Source organism: Terrapene carolina, unplaced genomic scaffold (genome assembly GCF_002925995.2).
Source record: "Terrapene carolina triunguis isolate 2854851 unplaced genomic scaffold, T_m_triunguis-2.0 Scaffold58, whole genome shotgun sequence".
Lineage (NCBI taxonomy): Eukaryota > Metazoa > Chordata > Testudines > Emydidae > Terrapene > Terrapene triunguis.
Window position 1 is genome coordinate 25734245 of NW_020664409.1, and position 22356 is coordinate 25756600.

Here is a 22356-nt window from a genome sequence, read left to right on the forward strand (position 1 = left end):
ACCCAAGGTTTAAGAATCTGAAGTGGCTTCCAAAATCTGAGAGGCACATGAGGTGTGGAGCAGGCTTTCATAAGTCTTAAAAGAGCAACGCTTCAGTGTGGAAACTAGAGAACCTGAACCACCAAAAAAGAAAATCAACCTTCTGCCGGTGGCATCTGACTCAGATGATGAAAATGAACATGCATGGTCTGCACTGCTTTGGATCGTTATCGAGCAGAACCCATCTTCAGCATGGATGCATGTCCTCTGGAATGGTGATTGACGCATGAAGGGACATCTGAATCTTTAGCGCATCTGGCACGTAAATATCTTGCAATCCCTGCTACAACAGTACCATGCGAATGCCTGTTCTCACTTTCAGGTGACATTGTAAACAAGAAGCAGGCAGCATTATCTCCTGCAAATGTAAACAAACTTGTTTGTCTGAGCGATTGTCTGAACAAGAATCAGGACTGAGTGGAATTGTAGGCTCTAAAGTTTTACGTTTTGTTTTTGAGTGCAGTTATTTTTTTGTACATAACTTTACGTTTGTAAGTTCAACTTTCATGATCGAGATTGTATTACAGTACTTGTATTTTTCAGTTCACTTAATACTATTTTATTTGTACAGTACAAATATTTATGATAAAAAATAAATATAAAGTGAGCATTGTACACTTTGTATTCTGTGTTGTAATTGAAATCAATATATTTGAAAATGTGGAAAACATCCAAAAATATTTATATAAATGGTATTCTATTATTAAACAGTGTGATTAATCGCGATTAATTTTTTTTTAAATGCTTGACATCCCTAGTAGGAACACTTCTCTGTCTCTACTGGAAATACCTTGCCTGATGCATCCTAGGAGTGCATTAGCCTTTTTCATGGCTGCATCACGTTGACGGCTCATAGTCATCCTGTGATCAACCAGTACACCTAGGTCTTTCTCCTCCTCTGTTGCTTCCAACTGATAAGTCCCCAGCTTATAGCAAAAATTCTTGTTTCCATTGACTTCAGTCATCATGCCCTTGAGATGGCCCTCTTGTGTGTATGCATTATGATAGTGTTCAATTACATTATCACAGAATATTTGTTCTACAGAGCACTGTCTCATTTTGCACACCAGATTGATGGTGAATCAGACAGGGTTGTAAGAAGAGAAGATGTTCTCTTGTAGTTAAGGCAGTAGGCTTGAACTCATGACAGTCGAGTTATATTCCTGACTTTGCCATAGAACCCGTGTATAGTGCTGGGCAAGAGTCTGTCAAAGTGCCCATGTGTTCCCCTTTTCCCAGGGAATTCACTCCTTATTGCAGAATTTTGCTCCAGAATTTGAGCTTTAATTTTAAAAGTGTGTGTAGCTCTCTCTGGTGCAAAGAGAACAGCAAAAATATTGAGTGCAGACCAATACAGTTGTATTTAGAGAGCCTGCAACAGTATCTTTGAGTGGTGTAATCTGCTGTATTCATCTGTTGATGCCCCTTGAACTCTGATTTCATGACTGGAATTTCTCCTGAGATGCTATAGAATTCAGCACTTTTGCCACAGAATTTATTTTGCTGCAAGTCATCTTAGGACTTGTTTTCTTCCTTCCTGTCTTGGCAGGACCTGCTTCCAGCTGCCTCTTACGATCCAGTTTTCCCATGAGGGTATTAGCTGGATTACGTGGCACTGTTCCATGGAACCAGGCAACAGCTGGGAATCAGGGTTGAGCTCCCAGCTGGGAGTAGGGAGAGAGGTAAATGTAGGCTAGCAAGCTTTCTGTCTGCAGAACAGCACAGCAACTGAGGCCCAGGAGATGAGCTGTTGCAGCCAGCCACAAGCTCCTCCCTTCTTTAGCACACAGGGAAGGAAGGAGGTTCTGAGCTGGGCCACCTGTACAACACAGCAGGAGCTGCAGCCGTTGGAGCCAGGCCACCAGGAGAGCATAATTAAATAAATTGCCCTTTAAAATAATCATTGTTGAATTTTACATCATGAGTATTTTCAGATATCAGCAATGAGGGAAGGGTGTGTGAGTGTATGCACGTGGAAAGGTGACCGCCTTTGTTGGATGGAAAATAAGGGAAAACCACATGGAAAAATAAGGGACAATGCTTTAAGGGACATCTTAGGGAAACATCACTTCCATTAGCCTACCCTCTATTTTTCTCTCAAATGTACACTTCTACTGCCCTCATGTATACCATACAATTATCGTATACCATACAATGATCATAAACTCAATATTTAAAATGGTATTTACAAGTTTTAATAAATCTTCAAATAAGGGGTAGTCATGTATGTGTGGGGGCAATAAAGGGTATTTCATGAGATTGGGATAAGTGAACATTTTCCATGACCGTAAACGCAAAATTCCATAGCATGTAGGACTTGCTGCTGTGGAATTTAGTCTCCTGGGGTACGCAGAACCTGATCATAACACATACATACAAGAATGCCCAATTAAGGTTGCATGGCATCCTTAATCTTGGTACATGTAACTTTTGAGTCCTAGACTTTGCAACTTTAATATACTTTTAACTTTGTTTAAATGTAATAGTGTTGGTAATAGTAGTTGCCTGTGCTTGCTGGTAGCTCTCTAGAAGCTATCTAACTAGTTTATTAGGGAGGCACGAATCATTCCGAGTTGAAATTGAAAATTTTATCATTTATTCCTCCAAGAAAGTGATCCTTAAAAAAAATCTGACTTATGGGACAAGAGAGCTTCTGAACTTCATCTGAATTATCAAATGGCAAAACTATGCTGTGGAGTGGTGGGGCAATGGGAGCAAACCCAGAGACTACTAATTTCTAAAAAGACTACAGATTAGATATCCACTATAATAATCTGGTAGAATCTTCTCACAATGTCACATGAGATTGTGTTTTCTGGGCGTTACGGATTAGATGTGGCAAACAGTGAAACCAATTAATGTCTGCCCATACATTTATAGCTGAGATGCCTCCAATATACAGGCTAAAAAAGTAGCAACAGCTTTTTTTTTTTTTTTTTTTTTTAAGTTCTTGACTGCCTTAGGCATTACAGGCCTGATCCAAGCCCACTGAAGTTAATGGCAGTCTATCCATTGATTTTCAGTGCACTTTGTAACATGGTTCATGTCACTTGAGTTTATTATTTGTTTCTTTCACAGAGAAAGCATAATTAAACTTCTACACTGAAACATATGTAACATAGTCCATAATAACTGTTAAAACAAAAACAACATAAATCCATGTGAATCTTCAAATATAACCTGTAACAGATATTTAAGTGTTCATTTTTATACTGTCTACAATTTCATAAATATTTTAGCTTATTTATTTTTTATTAGTGTGCATCTAATTGTGGTGGATAAATAAATAACTTTGAAAAGGCTATAAAAATAACTCGTTTTTGCTGAGGCTAATAGAAAAAATGTACTCTGGCATTTGATTGGTAGTACAAATTGCTCTAGAGTAGAGAAAGGGGCAGTTTGACTGTATGATAGTAGTGAAAGAGGAAGCTAATCTGAAATGTCACTGGGTTCAGTTTGAAAGCTAGTCATTTCCTGACAGATGAAACCATTTCTCAGAAAACACATTGTTAAAAGGAAAACAACTTTTGGGGCTATAATTCTTACAAGAATGGCCTTCAAATTCTTATCTGTCCTGTCAAAGTCATCGGATTGTTCCTCTATAGTGTGATTTTTAGTTTTGTATCTCAGATTTACTGTTAGCACCTTCACAATTCTTAATTGTTAGAGCAGGAAGATGTCATGCTAAAAATAGGCATATTGCACTTCAGCTGTGCCATCAGTATTAGAAATTGAGCTAGAGACAGGGTGGATAAAAATGAATGATTTAAAAAAAAAAATCCGATTTTTTTTTTTTTATTTAAATCGGATTTTTTGGATAGGTATTTTCCTCAAAAAGCATTTTATCTAAAGATTAGTTTTAATTAAGATAAATTATAGCTCAAAGATATCTCATGGAATAGGGATTATAAATTCTAATTCTATAGTATGAGACAATATATTCATGTAATGCTTAAGAAAAGTTTTGTAAATGAGTTCCAATAGTTCATGGATTAGGGACCCAATCTTATGGGGTTCCACAGGCTTCTGTATAGATTATTTAGGTTAATTTTTCTATCCACCCAATGGGACTTAGTGCTTAGTCTAGAACAGGGGTCGGCAACCTTTCAGAAGTGGTGTGCCGAGTCTTCATTTATTCACTCTGATTTAAGGTTTCGCATGCCAGTAATACATTTTAACATTTTTAGAAGGTCCCTTTCTATAAGTCTATAATATATAACTAAACTATTGTTGTATGTAACGTAAATAAGGTTTTTAAAATATTTAAGAAGCTTCATTTAAAATTAAATTAAAATGCAGAGCGCCCCGGACTGGTGGCCAGGACCCGGGTAGTGTTAGTGCCACTGAAAATCAGCTCGTGTGCCACTTTTGGCATGCGTGCCATAGGTTGCCTACCCCTGGTCTAGAAGATACCATCGGAGATGCTTACTTTTGCAGTTCTCAAACTGTGGATTTGTGTCTCCAGAGGTAACATGCTTGTTAACAGCAAAAATGTTTTAAAATAAATAAATAATATAGAGAGGTGAGAAATAACAGACCTCAACTCTATTGTCCCTCTGCAAATTTGTGTACACAGAGTCAATCCCTTACCTCTCTCTAAAAAGGCAAAGTTTCAAAAAGTTCAATGAATAGAAGATTGTTGGGAGCAGAATAGATCTGGACAAAGAGAAGAAGTCTGGAGATAAGTGTAAGAAGCGAGGGACATATGCTTGTTTTGTTAAAATATTATGTTTGCTATTGAAGAAAAACATCCAAAATACTTAACATTTTTGTTTTAGTTAAATATAGAAGCTTTCTTAATAGGGGAACCAGCATAAGAAGCATTTTTCGAGATTTCCACTTCTTGTGCCGATGGCACGTTCTGTTGAAGTGGAAAATTTGTGTTAGAAATTTTAGAAATCCTACATCATAGCTGTTTCTGTTCGTATGGCTAACAATAAATTTTTAGGTAAGTGGGGTTCTTTAAACTAAATTTCATCTGAAGTTCTGTTATTTATATAATCAGTTCAATTATTGAATGAATAATAACTGGAAATCATTTACAGACTGGAAACATTAACACTGAAAAATTGGCTTGTTTGATTTCAGTATAGCAAGCCAGGACACACATGAGTTTTCTAGGTCCTAGTGTCTTCCAGGAACCTTCTTTTTGGTGGAAAGGAGAGGATCAATGCATCCTTGTACTGCATGTATTTCTGTCTGATGGATTACAGGCTGGTATTCATAGGATAGCACTTAAATTTTGGTATCGTTTCCCACTACCCCGACCCCAAGATTCTCTTCAGCATGTTCTACAGAGAGGAATTTTAAATGTACTCATTGTCTCTTGTAGTGTTTTTAAAAAGTAAGGCTGAATACCTTGTGAGTGCACGTTACTGTGTGAAACCTCTTTGGGGTCTTTTATCTCCTATTTGGAAATGATACAGCAGTTGCAGAGTGATTAAACTGTTAACAGTGCTTACTGACATCATCTTTCCGAGAACACTAGCATCTGTATGAGTGATTTACTATAACAAGATCTTAAGTTTTTCCTGTTAGCAAATGACATGTAATATTTACAAAGATCTTGGTTTCTGTCCAGTAGAAATATTTCAGATAAAATAAAGCAATACAGGAAAGGAAAACCTATTAACATTTTCATTTCCAGGCAATATAATGTAAGGAGATATATATTTTGCTTAAAACATACATAGTATCTCTAAATCTGTAATTTACATGTGTGTTAGCCTCCATATAGAGGTATAAAATAAAAAAAAAAAAAAGCCTACCTACAGCTCCAGGTCCTTTTGCCACATACTAGAAATACTAATGCAAACATAGCTAAACCAGTAACTTTTTGCCAAAGCCAAGAAAGAAAACAAACCAAAATTGTCCCAACCATCAATGCATCTCTCTTCCCCAAGAGTTTGCAATTGTGCTCTCAAGGGTCAATGGATGTAGGCTATTGCATAGAGGAAGAAAGGAGAGAAGCCCAATGCTTGGGGGTCCTTCATAAAATGTGTACCATTGGGTCATTTCCCTCTTTTTCTCATAAAAAGTAATCCTCCTGGAGGACATCAAAGTTACAAAATTAGGTTTCTGCATCAATCTTGACTCTCTTGTATATTTTGGATAGGCAGTAGTCTCTCCAGAGTTATGATTTCAATCCGCTTCCTTGTACAGCCTTATACTTTGGCTTGAAAATTGCCACATTAACTCTGAAGACAAAGGAGGATGTTTCTAAAAATTTTGGGGAAAAATCAAATTGTTCTTGTTAAATCACTGTGGTTTGAAATATTTTACTTCAGTTTTATTCTTTGCTTACCTCTAACTCATTTTCTGAGTGGTTAAATCTCTTTGAAAACTTGTGCACTAGCTGTCTTAAAGAAATAAATTATACTTTGGCAAATTATTAAGGATTTGTTGTACGTGGTTTTGGACTCAATCTTTCCCTCATTGGTTTGAATGGGAGTTTTTTCTACTGAGTGGGTAGCCCAGTTGGATGTTAGGGGTTTAATTCTTCAGTGCTTTGCACCTAGTGTAGTCATTTACATTTGTGAATCATGAAATCAAGTTAACAAATATAATGCGAAATAAATAAAATTCTCAACAATCCATGGATCAGAGTTAAGATAGTTGTGTTGTGGTGAGAGATGCATTTCAGTATACTTAAAACAAAAAAAATCTTTTAAAGATGTGGACAGTATAAAACTTACCTGTTCATTTCCTTTTAAGTGCTTGGGTTTGCGATAATTACAGTATGCAAGAGAGGAGAGTTAAGATTGTTGTGGGAACCTTGACTGTGATTCTCCTGATCCTTGTTTAAAATTTCAGCCTTGTTACTGCATTGACAACCCCCCCTTTTTTATTTCATATTTTAAATTGTTTTCAAGAAGATATGTTGAATATTGATAATGTGGGAACTGTGTGTGACAATATGGTTGTAGGCTAGTGATTTTCTGCTGAATTGCTCACTTACTTGCTGAAGCCTTAGGGAGCAAATTAGCACGAGGATGTCATCTGCCACTAGGTTATCAAACAATTAAGTGTAAAAATCTATTAATGCGATGTTAAGAATATATGCTCCAGGTTCCAATTTTAACTTTTCCTCAGTTGTGTTGCATTTCCTTTGTTTCACGATCAGTATTTATATAGGGCCTGATCCTGACAAGATTCACAATCTCAAAATTATCACTGAAGTAAACCTGGAGTTTTGGGTGCATACTGAGAGGATTGGGCCCATAAATAGTAAATTCCCACCTCTGTCACTGGCATGCTGGGTGACCTTGGTCAAGTCACTTGATCTCTGTTTCAGTTTCCTCATCTGTTAATGTGCTACAGTCTTATATTTGCGTTACATTTGTAATAATCTGTTAGGAGTCAGAAAATGCTAATTAAAATTCTGTGAGCCTCTGTTCATTTGAAGTCATTTGAAGTGAGCAGAACTATGCATGGGCATAGGGGCTGCAGCTCTGGCTGCAGAGTTGGGGCTTAAAGTGGGAGTTCCATTTTAAATATATATACATCTAAACCCAGATTATCCAAAAATCACCTTTGGCTTCCGATTTCTTCTGTTTCTATCAGAACTTCTGAATGATTATCCAAAATTCTGATTATACAGAGAATATGGATGTTTCCAAAGATATTTGGATAATGGGATTTTTTAGTGTGTGTGTGTGTGTGTGTGTGTGTGTGTCTGTATATAATATATTTTATATATAACATTTTTATTTGCAAGAGTTAAGAATGGCGATGTTAGTCATTCATAACTAAGGTAGGAGTGAATTTTGCATTTAGACCAAATGAATGCCAGTTATGCCTTGATATCACACCATGACATGATGATAAATTCTGGAAATATGTGAAAGTATCACAGGAGTTTCACTTCCATATATGTTTGTCATATGTCTTAATTTTAACTTTGTTTCTATTGTTAGATGACCATAGTCGTGTAAAACTGCAGAACACAGAGAATGACTATATCAATGCCAGTTTAGTAGTCATAGAAGAAGCCCAAAGAAACTATATTTTAACACAGGTATGTAATAACTAGATATTAAATTGTTATGGGGGATAGAGAACATGGACATTATGGTATAGCACAGCCTTACATTCTGGGGATGGGAATGAAGCCATCTTTGCTGCTCTCCTCGGTCAGTAAATGAAACAAATAGCCAGTATGTCTGATCTGATTACAAGGATGTTCTTCTAGTTTTTATAAGATATTTGCAGGGTAGGCATTATTTCATAGCAATCTATATATTAAAGTTTTCAAACGTTTCTAAAACAGAGATTTTTCTTTTCTTTTCAACGAATATGAAAATATCCAAATGGTTACTTTCTGTTGTTGTACTCTCTTCCTTTTGAACATGCCTCTTCTCCGTCTCCTTTTAAACAAAAACACATGCATGAATGGTACCAACATACACATTTGTAAGAATTGACCAAAAAATCCAGAGGAGAGTTTTTGGTTTCTTCGTTAATCTCTTTTCCTTTATTATTTTAATCTTCAGTGTGCTATAGTTGTCTTTTAAGCAGGTCATGTACAGCTTCGTAGTAAGTGTTAACTTACACTTTCCTAAGGCAGACTTTCCATATTTCCACATGAGGTAAAATATTGTATAACTTAAATGTATAGATGCAGCAGTGTCCTTGAATAAATGATGAAACTCAGGTCTACTCGAGTAGTAGCGGAGGAAAGCTTGAGATTTACTATTAGTTCCCAAATAATATACAACTTTCCTCCAATTTAACATACTCACACATTTGCCTTGTATCTTTTATAAATATAATTCCATCAAGAAATTCATTATAATTTATATAGTTTGTTAGTACCGTAGCTCTGATAGTAGCTGGAAGACTAAACCTGTTAAACAGGACATTAGGGAACTCTGACCAGGGTGGTCCAGAAGAAATGTCTTGGTAAGAAATCTGGGGGAGGGTACTGGATTTTAGTGGTTGGAGAGTTTCCTTTTTCATGTCAGGTTCTGGCTAATAGCCATAGATTAGTTTGAAGCTATAATTCCTTACTGAGGGAAGGGAGAATTTTTATTTTCCTTCATCCTTCCAGAGTAGCCTGGCTGTGGGAAGTCTCCACTGCTTTACATTCCCTTCCATCCTCCATTTTTGAGGTCCTCATCCGTGTACAATTTCAGAATCTGTTACTGCTACTTCTCAGTTTTTCTAAGCAAGAGCATTATGAAACTGATGGGAAATCTATGGAATACTTGACAATTTCAGGGTACAACAGGTTTCTGAACAGTAGCTATGAAACTGACCTAAGTCTCGTAAATTTCTTGCCCATGGTGTTGCCAAACAGTAGCAGCAATAGTAGAGCTTTTGGACCTCTTGTGGCAGACTCAGGAAAACAATGGAGCATCAGTGTATATTCAGTTCACATTGGGAAGGCTTCTTGCAACAATTAAAAAAAAATGTCTAGAAACTTCATCTTTTTCTAAATGGATGATTGAATTCTGCAGAAATGGCTTAGTCTCTCTCACATATTGGGGGAAAGCTTTCTAGTCATGATTGTTGAGTGGATTTTTCAAGGCCTTATAATTTGAACCACTTTTATTTGCTTAATATGTAAATAATAAGCCTGAAAACAGCTTCTCCTTTTAAGTAAGACTGGCTTTAAAATACTTTTTCGTAATATATATATATATATATATATATATATAATTTTTTTTTTTTTTTTTTTACTAGCATCCAGCCAACATTTTGGATGGTATTTTGCTATATAAGGAATCCTGGATTTTGTATATGAAGTGGGCTTTTAAACTACTGGTCTAATGGATCCATACATAGAGAGATGTCATTCACACAATGTGCATATAATGGGGAAAAAAGCATACTTTATATACAAAATCCAGGATAGTTATAAATAGGGCCCTGTGAAAAATCACTGTTTCACAGAGGACGACAGGGAAATGGTGAAAATGCCCCCAAACTGTGATCTTGTATAATATTTTTAAATAGGAAAATGTCTGCAAAAAAATATTTAATACAAAAAATTACCTTAGCTGACAGTGCTGTATGCATGTGGAAGAATAGACTTCAATGCATATTCATTCTGTGCTTGAACTTGACTAATTTTACTTGTAGAATTCAATACTTCGCCATTTACACTGTCTTGAATTTGCTAGTTCAGGGTTTCTCAAACTTCATTGCACCGTGACCCCCTTCTGACAACAAAAATTACTATACGACCCCAGGAAGAGAGACCGAAGCCTGAGCCCCCTCACCTTGGGGAGTGCTGAAGCTTGAGGACTTCAGCCCTGGATGGTGGGGCTTGGACTTTGGCTTCAGCCCAGGGCCCCAACAAGTTTAACAACAGCCTTGGCGACCCCATTAAAACGTGGTCAAGACCCACTTTGGGGTCCTGACCCACAGGTTGAGAACCGCTGTGCTAGTTATAAAACTTAATGATGTTGAAATACTTGGATGTTCACAGCTGTTTAAGTAATCATGTTCCTGATTATGTAAGGTGATGGAATGCTGCAATAAAAGTGTTACATTTGAAAAACAGGTCTTCACCATTTAAAAAGCTATCAAAAGAACTGTTGGGATCCATCAGATTCTGCACTAATAATGCCTGAAAGCATAATTCTCTCTGATACTGGCATCCTATCCATAAAATGTTTTTCTAACAGCTGTCATTGATGAGGAATATAGTGTATCTCTATTTATGTAAATTAACTTTCTTTCTGAAGCTGTTCATAAATTGATCACTTTAATTATGAATCTGTCAGAATATTTTGTTGTAGGCTAGCTAATGGAAATGCCTCACTGTTGCATTCCAAAAAACTCAAATGTTTATATTCTGCATTTGTGTATAAGCTGTGTAATTGACTTATGTTTCCTGTCTTACACTGTTCTCTTTGAAGACAGTTTTTCAGATATAACTGAATTATGATTCTTGTTTTGAGCACTATGTCAATGTTTTCCCTCTTTCTTTCCTTATTCGCACAGGGTCCACTTCCTAATACTTGTTGTCATTTTTGGCTAATGGTATGGCAACAAAAGACCAGAGCAGTTGTCATGCTAAACAGAATTGTTGAAAAAGAGTCAGTAAGTAATGGCTATTTAATGCAACGTATACATCAACAACATACTTTTAATGCTATCAAACCACACTTAATTGGGATATTAAAGTTGTTTTTTAATTGTTAGGAATGTCCTGTTGTGAAGAGATAATGCATTCTTTTTTGTTGTTGCTGGAGGCTTAAATAACAATATGGGAACACTAATCTTGCTGGCTGCTTTATCACATTTGATTATTGTGACAACTGAGATACTATACTAATTCTACAAGCAGGACCAGAAATAACTTTAAGTAAAGTAGTTTGAGGGGATAAGTGAGAGTATTTACCGACTCTCTTCCAATTGTACAGAGCTAAGATACCTTTATTAAATGAGGTAGTGGAGCTAAGAGGTGAAATTCATTTCAGTAAGAACAGTCTCCAGTAAGTACAGGTCTAGAAAGATGAAATAAAATTCCTGAGGCAGGGGGATGTAAAAACGGAAGAACTAAGATGGGAGTAGGAGTTAGGGCTTAGGTGGGTTCCAAGATGAGATGTAAAAGGTAGGAAACTTAGCTTAAGTTTAACTCCATTGAGATTTTTTTTTTTCTATTTTTCAAAATGTTCTAACAGTAGCAATGTTTTGTTAATAGACTGCTGTTGATAATGAAAGCCTGACTTCGTGCTACCAGCAGAAATAAAACTAGTCTATTTTCACTTCCTTACATGTCAGTGAGAATTTAGAGTATATGAATCACTTGAGAGAGTGCTTTTTTTTTTGTTTTTTTTTGCCAGCATGTGTGACTCGTTAAATATCTAGATATTAGCAGTAGTTCTTAGCTATAAATGCAATAAAGTTCTGGTCATTCAAAAATTCTTGGCTAGAAAAGTTTGATGGCCTAATGTACTCGGCCTGGAGCTTTGGGATCCAATTATGCAAGCAAAGGAAATGCAAAAGTCCCATTCACTTCTAAGCGCAAACTCAGTCAGATAGGTGAGTAAGCACTAAAGGATTCTGATAAATCATGCATTAATTTAAAAACCTTGGGGATGATGCGGCACAATGGCAAGTGACATGTAACCTCTATAAATGTAAAGTAATGCATATTGTCAAAAATAAAAAACTTCTTTTATGTGCTTGGTGGGCACTGAACTTGCAGAATGCTCTGAAGGATGAAAAGTGTCATTGGAAGAGCTCAATAAAGGTGTCTGTCGATTGTAGAAATATTTAAAGCAAGTATGGTGTTTGGGTGCACATCAAGATGTATCAGAATTGGGGAAAGAGCAAGAGAAGGGTAGTGAATATGGCTAGAGAGTTTAACACTACTTGCAAGTGATGAGAATATAAAAACTAGGATTTTAACAGGACCTAACTGAGATTCATAATTATGGAGGACATAGTTATAAGCACATAAATGTGTGTGTAATATATACTTACAACCAGATATGCAAGCCCCCAAATTTTACAAAGAATCCCAAACTGACAATACAGCTACAATTTATAAAGAAAAACACTATTTTATGTAGTGTATAGTAATCCTGTGGAATTCACTGCTACCAGGGATCAAGACAATACTGTGGATGGCTTTTTTTGTTTATCTTTTAAAAGGAGTGGATAACTTTATCTCAGCCTGCATAGTCTAAGCATTATTCATGAGTGAACAGTTCTCATCCTTCAGAGCATAGACTCATGATAGGGGTCAGAGAGGAATCTGCTCTATCCCTCTCCCCCATGCAAAATGTTGTCCAATTGTGGCTCTCTCTCTCTTTTCCTTTGAGGAATTGAGTAGTAGTGGTTATTGAGTAGCATACTGAAATAGGTAGACCAGCGGCTTGCCCTAAAATAGCAAAGCCTATGAACTTAGGAACTTGGTGTAGTCATTTATATCTGTACAAAGTGAGTGTAAATTTATATTATTTAGTAGCATTTTATATTTTGTTTTCACTGATGTAAATCACTGTGGGAAGTGCTCAATAGTGGAGAATTGAGCCCTAAATACTCTAGTTTAATAGTGCTTCAACTCTTTGGAAACATGTCCACAAGTTAGCATTAATACTTTTTTTTTTTTAATGTATATTATTTGTGAAAGTTACTTAAACTCTGTATTAAATTCAACTATACATGTGACTAATAAATGGATGCTGTATATGCTTGAAAAGACAGTTTTAGTTAACATATTTTAGTTTAATGACAGTTACGATTTATCTCCTTATTCAGGATGAAGAGAAAAGCTGTCATAATGCATCCATATCCCCCACCCCATGTAGAATCTGTGATCCCGCATATTTTACTTTTGTCACTTGTCTCAGTGGGCAAATATTTACTTACTTTTTTTTAAATTTAGGTAAAATGTGCCCAGTACTGGCCAACAGAAGAAGAGGAAGTCATGATGTTCGAGGAAACGGGATTTTGTGTGAGGCTAGTATCAGAGGACATAAAATCCTATTATACAGTACACCTACTACAATTAGAAAACATCAATGTAAGCATTTTTCTCCATACATGTGTACCTCATATTCATAAGATTAAATATGTAATAAGTATTGTTTGAAATATGTGTAGCAAACTACCATTTCATGCTTAGACTAATTTTTGCATAAAAGGTTATAACATTTATTTTGCTTTTAATATGTGCGAAAGACACAATCATACAAGTGTATGAATTAGTGTGTGTGTGTAAATTAATAGGCCACTATACAAAGTGCTGAAATCTTGACTCTTTAATTTCTCTAACTTGGAAATCAAAGTATCCCAACACCATGTTTAATTTTAATTGGCAATGGCAGAGTAGCAGGTTTTTTAAGATTATAATTGTAACCTAGTTTGGTCAGTGGCATTGGGGGAGAGAAGCTGGCAACATAGTCTATTTCTTCAATGTCTTGTTTGTTCTGCAAAATGTTTGCTTTTTTGGTTATTGTTAATTGAATCTATAATGCCATTAAAGAAGCTTTGACACAAGATATTTAGGAAGAAAGTGAATTTGAAACCTCCTCCATGCGCTTCTTCACATCAACATTCTACAACTGGTCGTCACATTGCCCAGCTCGCTGAGTAAAAGTGAGACAAGGTAGAACTTTACATAGCTGTGTCCTCGTGACTTGGGTTCTCCCCACTCAGCTGATCCCTTTTGTTTTTTTTTAATATTAGTGGGAGAGGTGAAGAAGGGAGGAATGGTGCCTGAAGGGCTGGGGTTGAGGAAACGAAGCCCTCCACTGCTTTTGGCAACTTGGGGCAGCAGTCTCCCCAAATACCACAGAGTTGTTTTGGGGCTTTTGTTTTTAAGGGCCTGGAATAGACAGTCCTCGTCTCCCTCTCTTCCCACTCCCAAGAGTTACTCCAGCTCTAATTCTTGCAGTAACTCCTATGAAACATTTGGACTTTGGCTGATATTGTCCTAAGATTCAGATAGTGTGGAGTGCAGAAGTTATCAATTGCATAAGCTCTCCTATTCCCCCACTTTGCTTCTGTCTTCACTGCTGCTCATCATTTAAGGCTTTGGGTTTTTTAGTCCTCTGAAGCGGGCCCGTATGTGCTCTAGATAGATCCTTATATGTGAAGTTGGCTCATTTCAGAAGAATGGAATAAAGTAATAAGGTGACTGTACTATTTAAATGCCCTGGTCCTCTTATAAGCTTCCAGTATATAATCCAGAAATCCTGTGAACTTTTTACAAAACAGTACTTGGAAATAATTCTTTTGTGAATTAATATTAACTGTTTAAATTATTACTTTCCCTCTCTAACCATCAAGGTTTTACATAGTGGCTACTAACCACTGATTGTATTTGATTCTACTTGTGATAAGTCATAGAATCATAGAATATCAGGGTTGGAAGGGACCTCAGGAGGTCATCTAGTCCAACCCCCTTGCTCAAAGCAGGACCAATCCCCAGACAGATTTTTACCCCAGTTCCCTAAATGGCCCCCTCAAGGATTGAGCTCACAACCCTGGCTTTAGCAGGCCAATGCTCAAACCACTGAGCTATCCCTCCCCCCATATAGTGTACTATAAAATTCTCAAGAATTCAGTATTCCTGTTTAGTCCTAAATGCGTGACGCTCACCTGCATCTTTTGCAGCTTATTCTAAATTTTATGCAGCTAGTTGGTTAATAATGTACCAAATACATTGGAGAAATGTGTAAACTTTAGATCTGGAGCAAAAGAAGATCAAGAACACAACTTTATCTGAAGAGCTAACACCCTGACGTTTCCATAAGTTCTGGGAAAACTAGGATTACTGAATTTGTAAAATCCTTTCAAACTCTTCAACAGTACATTGCTTATGGTACAACACCATATCTCTGCAGTGCATCACCAAAATATATATAAGTGAAGAATTCTAAAGAGAGGGCTATTTTACAGGGTTACTGGAAAAATGAAAACTTCTGGATATACTTGTTTTTTCGGTTGAAGAGCGATTATCAGAAATGCATTTATGTGCAAAGTAGTATAAGGCATGGTATTTGACACCTTAATTGGTTTCTGTTCTGTTTCATGCAAATGTTTTATAGTTCCCTTTGTGATCAGGGTCATAGAGTATATGATTTTTGGAGAAGGGGAAGAGTGTTTGGAAAGAACCCAACGAACAGTTAAATAAAATAATGCACCATGTATTACAGATGATGTTACACAATTTCCTCATTTTTGCTTAACACGTGCTCTTTTTCAGAATATGCAAATCTGATTCTTCCTTTTTACAAGGACTTCACTTGTGTGTCCTCCATTCCCCTCCCCCATTTTTCTTGATTATAGATAAGGCTCCATGTTTGTCAGGGAGGTCGTGGACTTCTGCAGCAGCTGGTGTGACTTACCCCAGGGCTGCTTGAGCAGCTGGCTGTTGGGCCCTTGGGCCAGCTGCTTGGGCGGCCTTGGGGACAGCCACACCGGCCGCTGCTGAAGCAGCTCTGCAGCCAGCCATTCGCATGGCCCTACATCCAGCTGCCGTTCTGGCGGCCCCGGGCAGCAGCCGATGCGGCTGGCCCCAGGGACCCCGCCTGAGCAGCAGTCCTGGGGGCGGCAGGAGCAGCCACAGCTCAGGGGCTTTTGGCAGTGATCCCAGGGCAGCCAGAGCAGCGGCTGGTCCCAGGGCTCCCCACCCTGGCGGCAGCCAGAGCAGTCGCTGGCCACCCAGGATTTCCCTTCTCTCTCCCCACCCCCTGCAATGCCCGGAGCGGCAGCAGGCCCCCTTCTCTCCCCCCACCCCCAGCTGGTGCTGCAGGCCCCCTGAGGCTCCCCCCCCCACAGCTGGTGCCATTCGTGGCCTCCTCCCCCCCCAGCCCCCGTCCCAGATTCAGTCAGGGGTATTTTTAGTAAAAGTCATGGACAGGTCACAGGACATGATTTTTTGTGTTTTGCCCATGACCTGTCCGTGACTTTTACTAAAAATACCCATGATTAAATCTTAGCCTTAATTCTAGATAGTGCTGGTACTACCATCTCTACTAAAGTTGACTGATGCATTCCATTATAAGATCCTGTTTCCAGTTGCTTATAACTTAGCCAAAACTTAACTGTCTGAGCTGAAATTTTCCACACTGTGTGTTGTCTGCCTCAGGCTGAATTGTTTTGAAAGTGTTAGCAAAAACAGGTCAGCTGTTTCCAAGAATTAAATTAAATTAGGAGGAAATGTTCATAAACGTTTCATTGAGAAGCTCTAGCACCTCCAAACTTCGAAGAAAAGGCTTGAAATGTTGTGGGGTGGCATTTGGGTCACAGACGTTGATCCTTCATTGATCCTGTGAAAAGCCACCCAAATTTGGCCAAGTTACAAGTCTTTGAGAAATTTGTTTGCACGTGCAAAGCAGAGATGTGTTCGATCAGGGGTTGGCAACCTTTCAGAAGTGGTGTGGCGAGTCTTCATTTATTCACTCTAATTTAAGGTTTTGCGTGCCTGTAATACATTTTAACGTTTTTAGAAGGTCTCTTTCTATAAGTCTATATATAACTAAACTATTGTTGTATGTATGAAAGTAAATATGGTTTTTAAAATGTTTAAGAAGCTTCATTTAAAATTTAAATTAAAATGCAGAACCTGACCGGTGGCCAGCACCCAGGCAGTGAGAGTGCCACTGAAAATCAGCTCGCCTTTGGCATGCGTGCCATAGATTGCCTACCCCCGTGTTCAAGTTTGACAGCTAAATTCATAAGAGTCCATCTGCACTGAATATACCCTTGCAACTGTTCTTCCTGGCTGCTGTAGACAGTTTTGCTGCCCAGTGTCATAACTGAGAGCAGGAAACTTCTGCTATGCTCCCCCTACCTGCACTCAGGCAGTGTGGGAAAACGATGCAGCCTAACTCAATTGCATAGGGTACAAATGCTGAGGATGGTGGTAGCCACCTTTTCAAAATGCAAAAATGGGACACATGCAGGAACCCTGTCTCCCTCTGTGGCCCCACCCCTGCTCCTGTTCCCCTTGAGGCCTGGCCAAGCCAGAGCTGGGCAGTGGTAAGAGCTGCCCAAGGAGCCTGGGCTGCTGTGGGGAGCCCCGAAGCCTCCACCTGCCTTGGGCCGGGGGCCTAAGGTGCCCAAGAGCAGCCTTGGCCCCACACACCCCCAGGCACGCTGCCCAGGGCAGTTGGAGGGTCAGGGCTCCCCACAGTGGCCTGGGCTCCGTGGGCTGCTCTTACTACTGCCCTGCTTTGGCTTCTGGCCTGGGCGGGGTCTCGGGGGGAAGAGGAGGAACGGGGCAGGGCCTCACGATGGCCTGGGGGGGCTAAGGCCCACCTCAGCCCCCACACCAGGAAGAGGCTGATGCTGCTCCTGAGCCTTGGGCAGGCGCAGAGTGGTGACACAGGGAATCTGGGACAAATGCTGTCTTGAAGTCATTCAGCCTGGGACCAGGACTCGAAATGTACATTTTGGGATTGTCCCACCCAATTAGGGACAGGTGGTCAAGCTAGATCAATGGTTTTCAAACTGCAGGTTGAAACTCAGTATTGGGTCACGGAATGCAAGGCACTGGGTCGCGGCGGCTCTGGTCAGCACTGCCAACCAGGCTGTTAAAAGTCCCATCGGCAGTGCTGCCCAGCTCTGACGGCAGCGTCACTGCCAGCAGCAGTGCAGGAGTAAAGGTAGCAGTACCGTAGCCTCCCCTACAATAACCTTGCAACCCATCCGCCCCCCCACACACCCCACAACTCCTTTTTGGGTCAGGACCTCTACAACAACAACACCATGAAATTTCAAATTTAAATAGCTGAAAACATGAAATTTACAATTTTTGAATTCCTATGATGGTGAAATTCACCAAAATGGATTGTGAATTTGGTAGGGCCCTAGATAGAAGGCCATAGCACGGTATCCACTGGAAGGGAGATAAGGCTAGATCCCTGGTGGTTAGATTTATGGAGACATAAAAGCAACTCTTTCTTAGTATTCTTTAAGCAGTATAAGGAAAAGAGTACATGTCTTCAAAGCAGTCCATGAGTGTGGTGTTACCTGCTTGTGCACATAAAGGGGAAGTAGAAATGGAATTTCTACAGTAATGCTGGGGGGACGTTCACCTGGCATATTAACCATCAGTTGCTTAATAATATATTTTACTGGTATACTGATGTCCTGTAGCACTCTTTCAAGAAAGGATCTGAGGAATGAGTATTTACAAGTAACTTGGGACTTAAGAGAAGGTCTTTGTTTTGATGCACTTATCTTTGTGGAATTTTTCTCTGTAGTTTCTTGGTCTCTTCTCTGCAGTTTCTTTCCTCTTGGTAAAGCTAGGAAGGCTTTTCACTGAAATGCTATTTAACAAACAGTTTGAAAAAAAGTAACATGATTACTCTCTCCACCTCAAATAGTGACTTAAAATATTTAAATCCTGGTGGAAACTTCTTTAAACCCTTCTGTACTATTGTGTACGTTATAGAATCATAGGACTGAAAGGGACCTTGAGAGGTCATCTAGTCCAGTCTCCTGCCTCATGGCAGGACTAAGTTGTTAAACAGGTGTTTGTCTAACCTGCTCTTAAATCTCCAATGATGGAGATTCCACAAACTCCCTAGGCAATTTATTCCAGTGCTTAACCACCCTGACAGGTAACAAGTTTTTCCTAATGTCCAACCTAAACCTCCCTTGCTGCAATTTAAGCCCATTGCTTCTTGTCCTATCCTCAGAGGGTAAGAAGAACAATTCTTCTCCCTCCTCCTTGTAACAACCTTTTACGTACTTGAAAACTGTTATCATGTCCCCACTCAGTCTTCTCTTTTTTCCAGACTAAACAAATCCAATTTTTTCAATCTTCCCTCATAGGTCATGTTTTCTAGACCTTGAATCATTTTTGTTGCTCTTCTGTGGATTTTCTCCAATATGTCCACATCCTTCCTGAAATGTGGTGCCCAGAACTGTACACAATACTCCAGTTGAAGCCTAATCAGTGCATAGTAGAGCGGAAGAATACCTCTCGTGGCTTGCTTGCTTGCAACACTCCTGCTAATACATCCCAGAATGATGTTCGCTTTTTTTTGCAACAGCGTTACACTGTTGACTCACATTTAGCTGTGACCCCAAAATCCCTTTCTGCAGTACTCCTTCCTGGGCAGTCATTTCCCATTTTGTATGTGTGCAACTGATTGTTCCTTCCTAAGTGGAGTACTTTGTGTTTGTCCTTATTGAATCCTATTTACTTCAGACCATTTCTCCAGTTTGTCCAGATCATTTTGAATTTTAATCCTATCCTCCAAAGCACTTGCAACCCCTCCCAGCTTGGTAGTGTCCCCAAACTTCGTAAGTGTACTCTCTATGCCATTATCTAAATCACTGAAGATATTGAACAGAACCGGACCCAGAACTGATCCCTGTGAGACCTCACTCATTATGTCCTTCCAGCATGACTGAACTGCTAATAACTAGTCTCTGGGAATAGTTTTCCAACCAGTTTTGCACCCACCTATAATAGCTCCATCTAGGTTGCATTTCCCTAGTTTATTTGTTAGGTCATGCGAGACAGTATCAAAAGCCTTACTAAAGTCAAGATATAGGATGTCTGCTGCTTCCTCCCTATCCACAAGGCTTGTTACTCTGTCAGAGAAAGCTATCAGTTTGGTTTGACATAATTTGCTCTTGACAAATCCATGCTGACTATTACTTATCACCTTATTATCTTCTAGATAGTTGCAAATTGATTATTTATTCTCTCCATTATCTTTCAGGGTAAAGAAATTAAGCTGACTGGTCTGGGTTGTCCTTATTTCCCTTTTTATAGATTGGCACTATATTTGCCCTTTTCCAGTCCCCTGGAATGTCTCCCTTCTTCCATGACTTTTCAAAGATAATCGCTAATGGCTCAGATACCTCCTCAGTCAGCTCCTTGAGTATTCATCAGGCCCTAGTGACTTAGACATCTAATTTGTCTAAGTCATTTTTAACTTGTCTTTCCCTATTTTAGCCTCTTCTGATCCTACCTCATTTTCACTGGTATTCACTATGTTAGATGTCCAATCACCACCAACCTTCTTGGTGAAAACCGAAACAAAAGTCATTAAGCACCTCTGCTATTTCCACATTTTCTGTTTTTTTTTTTTTTTTTTGTCCCCCTTTTCTGTATATTGGGTCTATCTGTCCTTGGTCTTCCTCTTGCTTCTAATGTATTTGTAGAATGTTTTCTTGTTAGCCTTTGTCATTAGCTAGTTTGATCTGATTTTGTCCCTACAAACTTGTGTTATTTGTTTATATTCATCCTTTGTAATTTGACCTAGTTTCCACTTTTTGTAGGCCTCTTCTTTTGATTTTTTTTTTTTTTTTGGTTAAGCCAGGGTGGTCTCTTGCCATATTTCCTATCTTACCTATGCAGTGGGATAGTTTTGCTCTTGTGCCCTTAATAATGTCTCTCTGAAAAATTGCCAACTGTCTTCAATTGTTTTTCCCCTTAGACTTGCTTCCCATGGGATGTTACCTACCAACTCCCTGAGTTTGCTGAAGTCTGCCTTCTTGAAATCCATTGTCTTTATTTTGCTGTCCTCCCTCCTACCATTCCTTAGAATCATGAGGACGAACTGAAGAGATGAGTTTAAACCTTGTGTGTAAATATATTGGCTGGCTGATTGCATGATGAACTGTGTGTATTTGTTTTTTGTGTGTGTATGTTTGTGTTTTTTATTAATTGTAGAGTAGAGATGTACCTCTTAATCAGATAGGAAACTTACAGGACTGGCAGTATTTCTGTGCAGTCATTTGTTGAAGCTGATGAGGAATCTTAAATTCTCTGCAGATTAGAAATTGGATTATAAAATACACTGCTACCTCGATATAACACGACCCCATATAACACAAATTTGGATATAACGCCGTAAAGTAGTGCTCCGGGGAGGAGGGGGCAGAGCTGCGCACTCCGGTGGATCAAAGCAAATTCAATATAACGCGGTTTCACCTATAACGTGGTAAGATTTTTTGGCTCCCAAGGACAGAGTTATATCGAGGTAGAGGTGTATAATGTTTTCCTTGACTAGATCTCTGCCCTCCCATACATAGTAACGTATAACACAAGATGATTGTTTGGATAACCTGTGGACAGGTTAGGTGAGAACAAGTGTGCATCTTACATAGTCTTGAGAAGTTTGGGCCTGCAAAGTGATGAGGACTGTATTTGAGCCAGTTTTGCCTTGCATGAAACTGTTGTGACAAAGAGAGGTCATTCAACAGGTTGTACAGTCAAGCTATCTAGAGGAAGCTTTGACTCTTTGAGCCAGAGTCAAAAGGATCCTGGATCACTTACCAATCTAAGGAGAATTTTTGGATGAACCATAAATCCACTTTACCTTTGGGGATTTTGGAGGATAGCTCAGCATAATCTATACAACCCAAGAATAGAGACTGGAGCATTAATGTTGCTCCGATGCACTGTTAAATAAAGATTAAGAGCCGGGCCAAGAGGAAGTGTAGTAACTCACCCAGATTTTGGCGGCATGCACAGAAGCAAATAACAATAGCCAGTGCATAGCCTCAATTGATATGCTGTTACCAGAAACTAAGGGATATATCTCGATTCTAGGAAAGAGGTTGGTAGGAATGAAAAGACTAGAAGACAACAACTAGGTCTCACAGCTGATGTGGAATGCTACACCAGCATACTAATAAGAGAAATAATTTAAAAACTCAAAATGTATTGTAAAATGTAAAATACAATTGTAAAAATGTATCTGTTCTCCAAGTACCCAATGGTTACCCTCAAATGTTTTCCTGAGGAGCTAAAACTATTTGTAATTGTGAAATGGAAATGTACAAATGTCTTGTTTTGAGTGACTATTTGGTCTTTTGTCAATTTAGTGTGTGTGTGTGTGTGTGTGTGTGTGTGTGTGTGTGTGTGTGTGTGTGTGTGTGTGT

At 38.8% G+C, this 22356-nt stretch overlaps 1 protein-coding gene across 1 annotated transcript in view; it reads left to right on the forward strand.

The window, feature by feature from the left end:
* The window catches only part of PTPN2 (protein tyrosine phosphatase non-receptor type 2), a 51150-nt gene that overhangs the window by 13584 nt on the left and 15210 nt on the right, over positions 1–22356 (forward strand). The window contains 3 exon segments of the mRNA XM_026660897.2: positions 7956–8056; positions 10990–11088; positions 13385–13522. Of these exon segments, the coding sequence (XP_026516682.1) occupies positions 7956–8056; positions 10990–11088; positions 13385–13522 (338 nt within the window).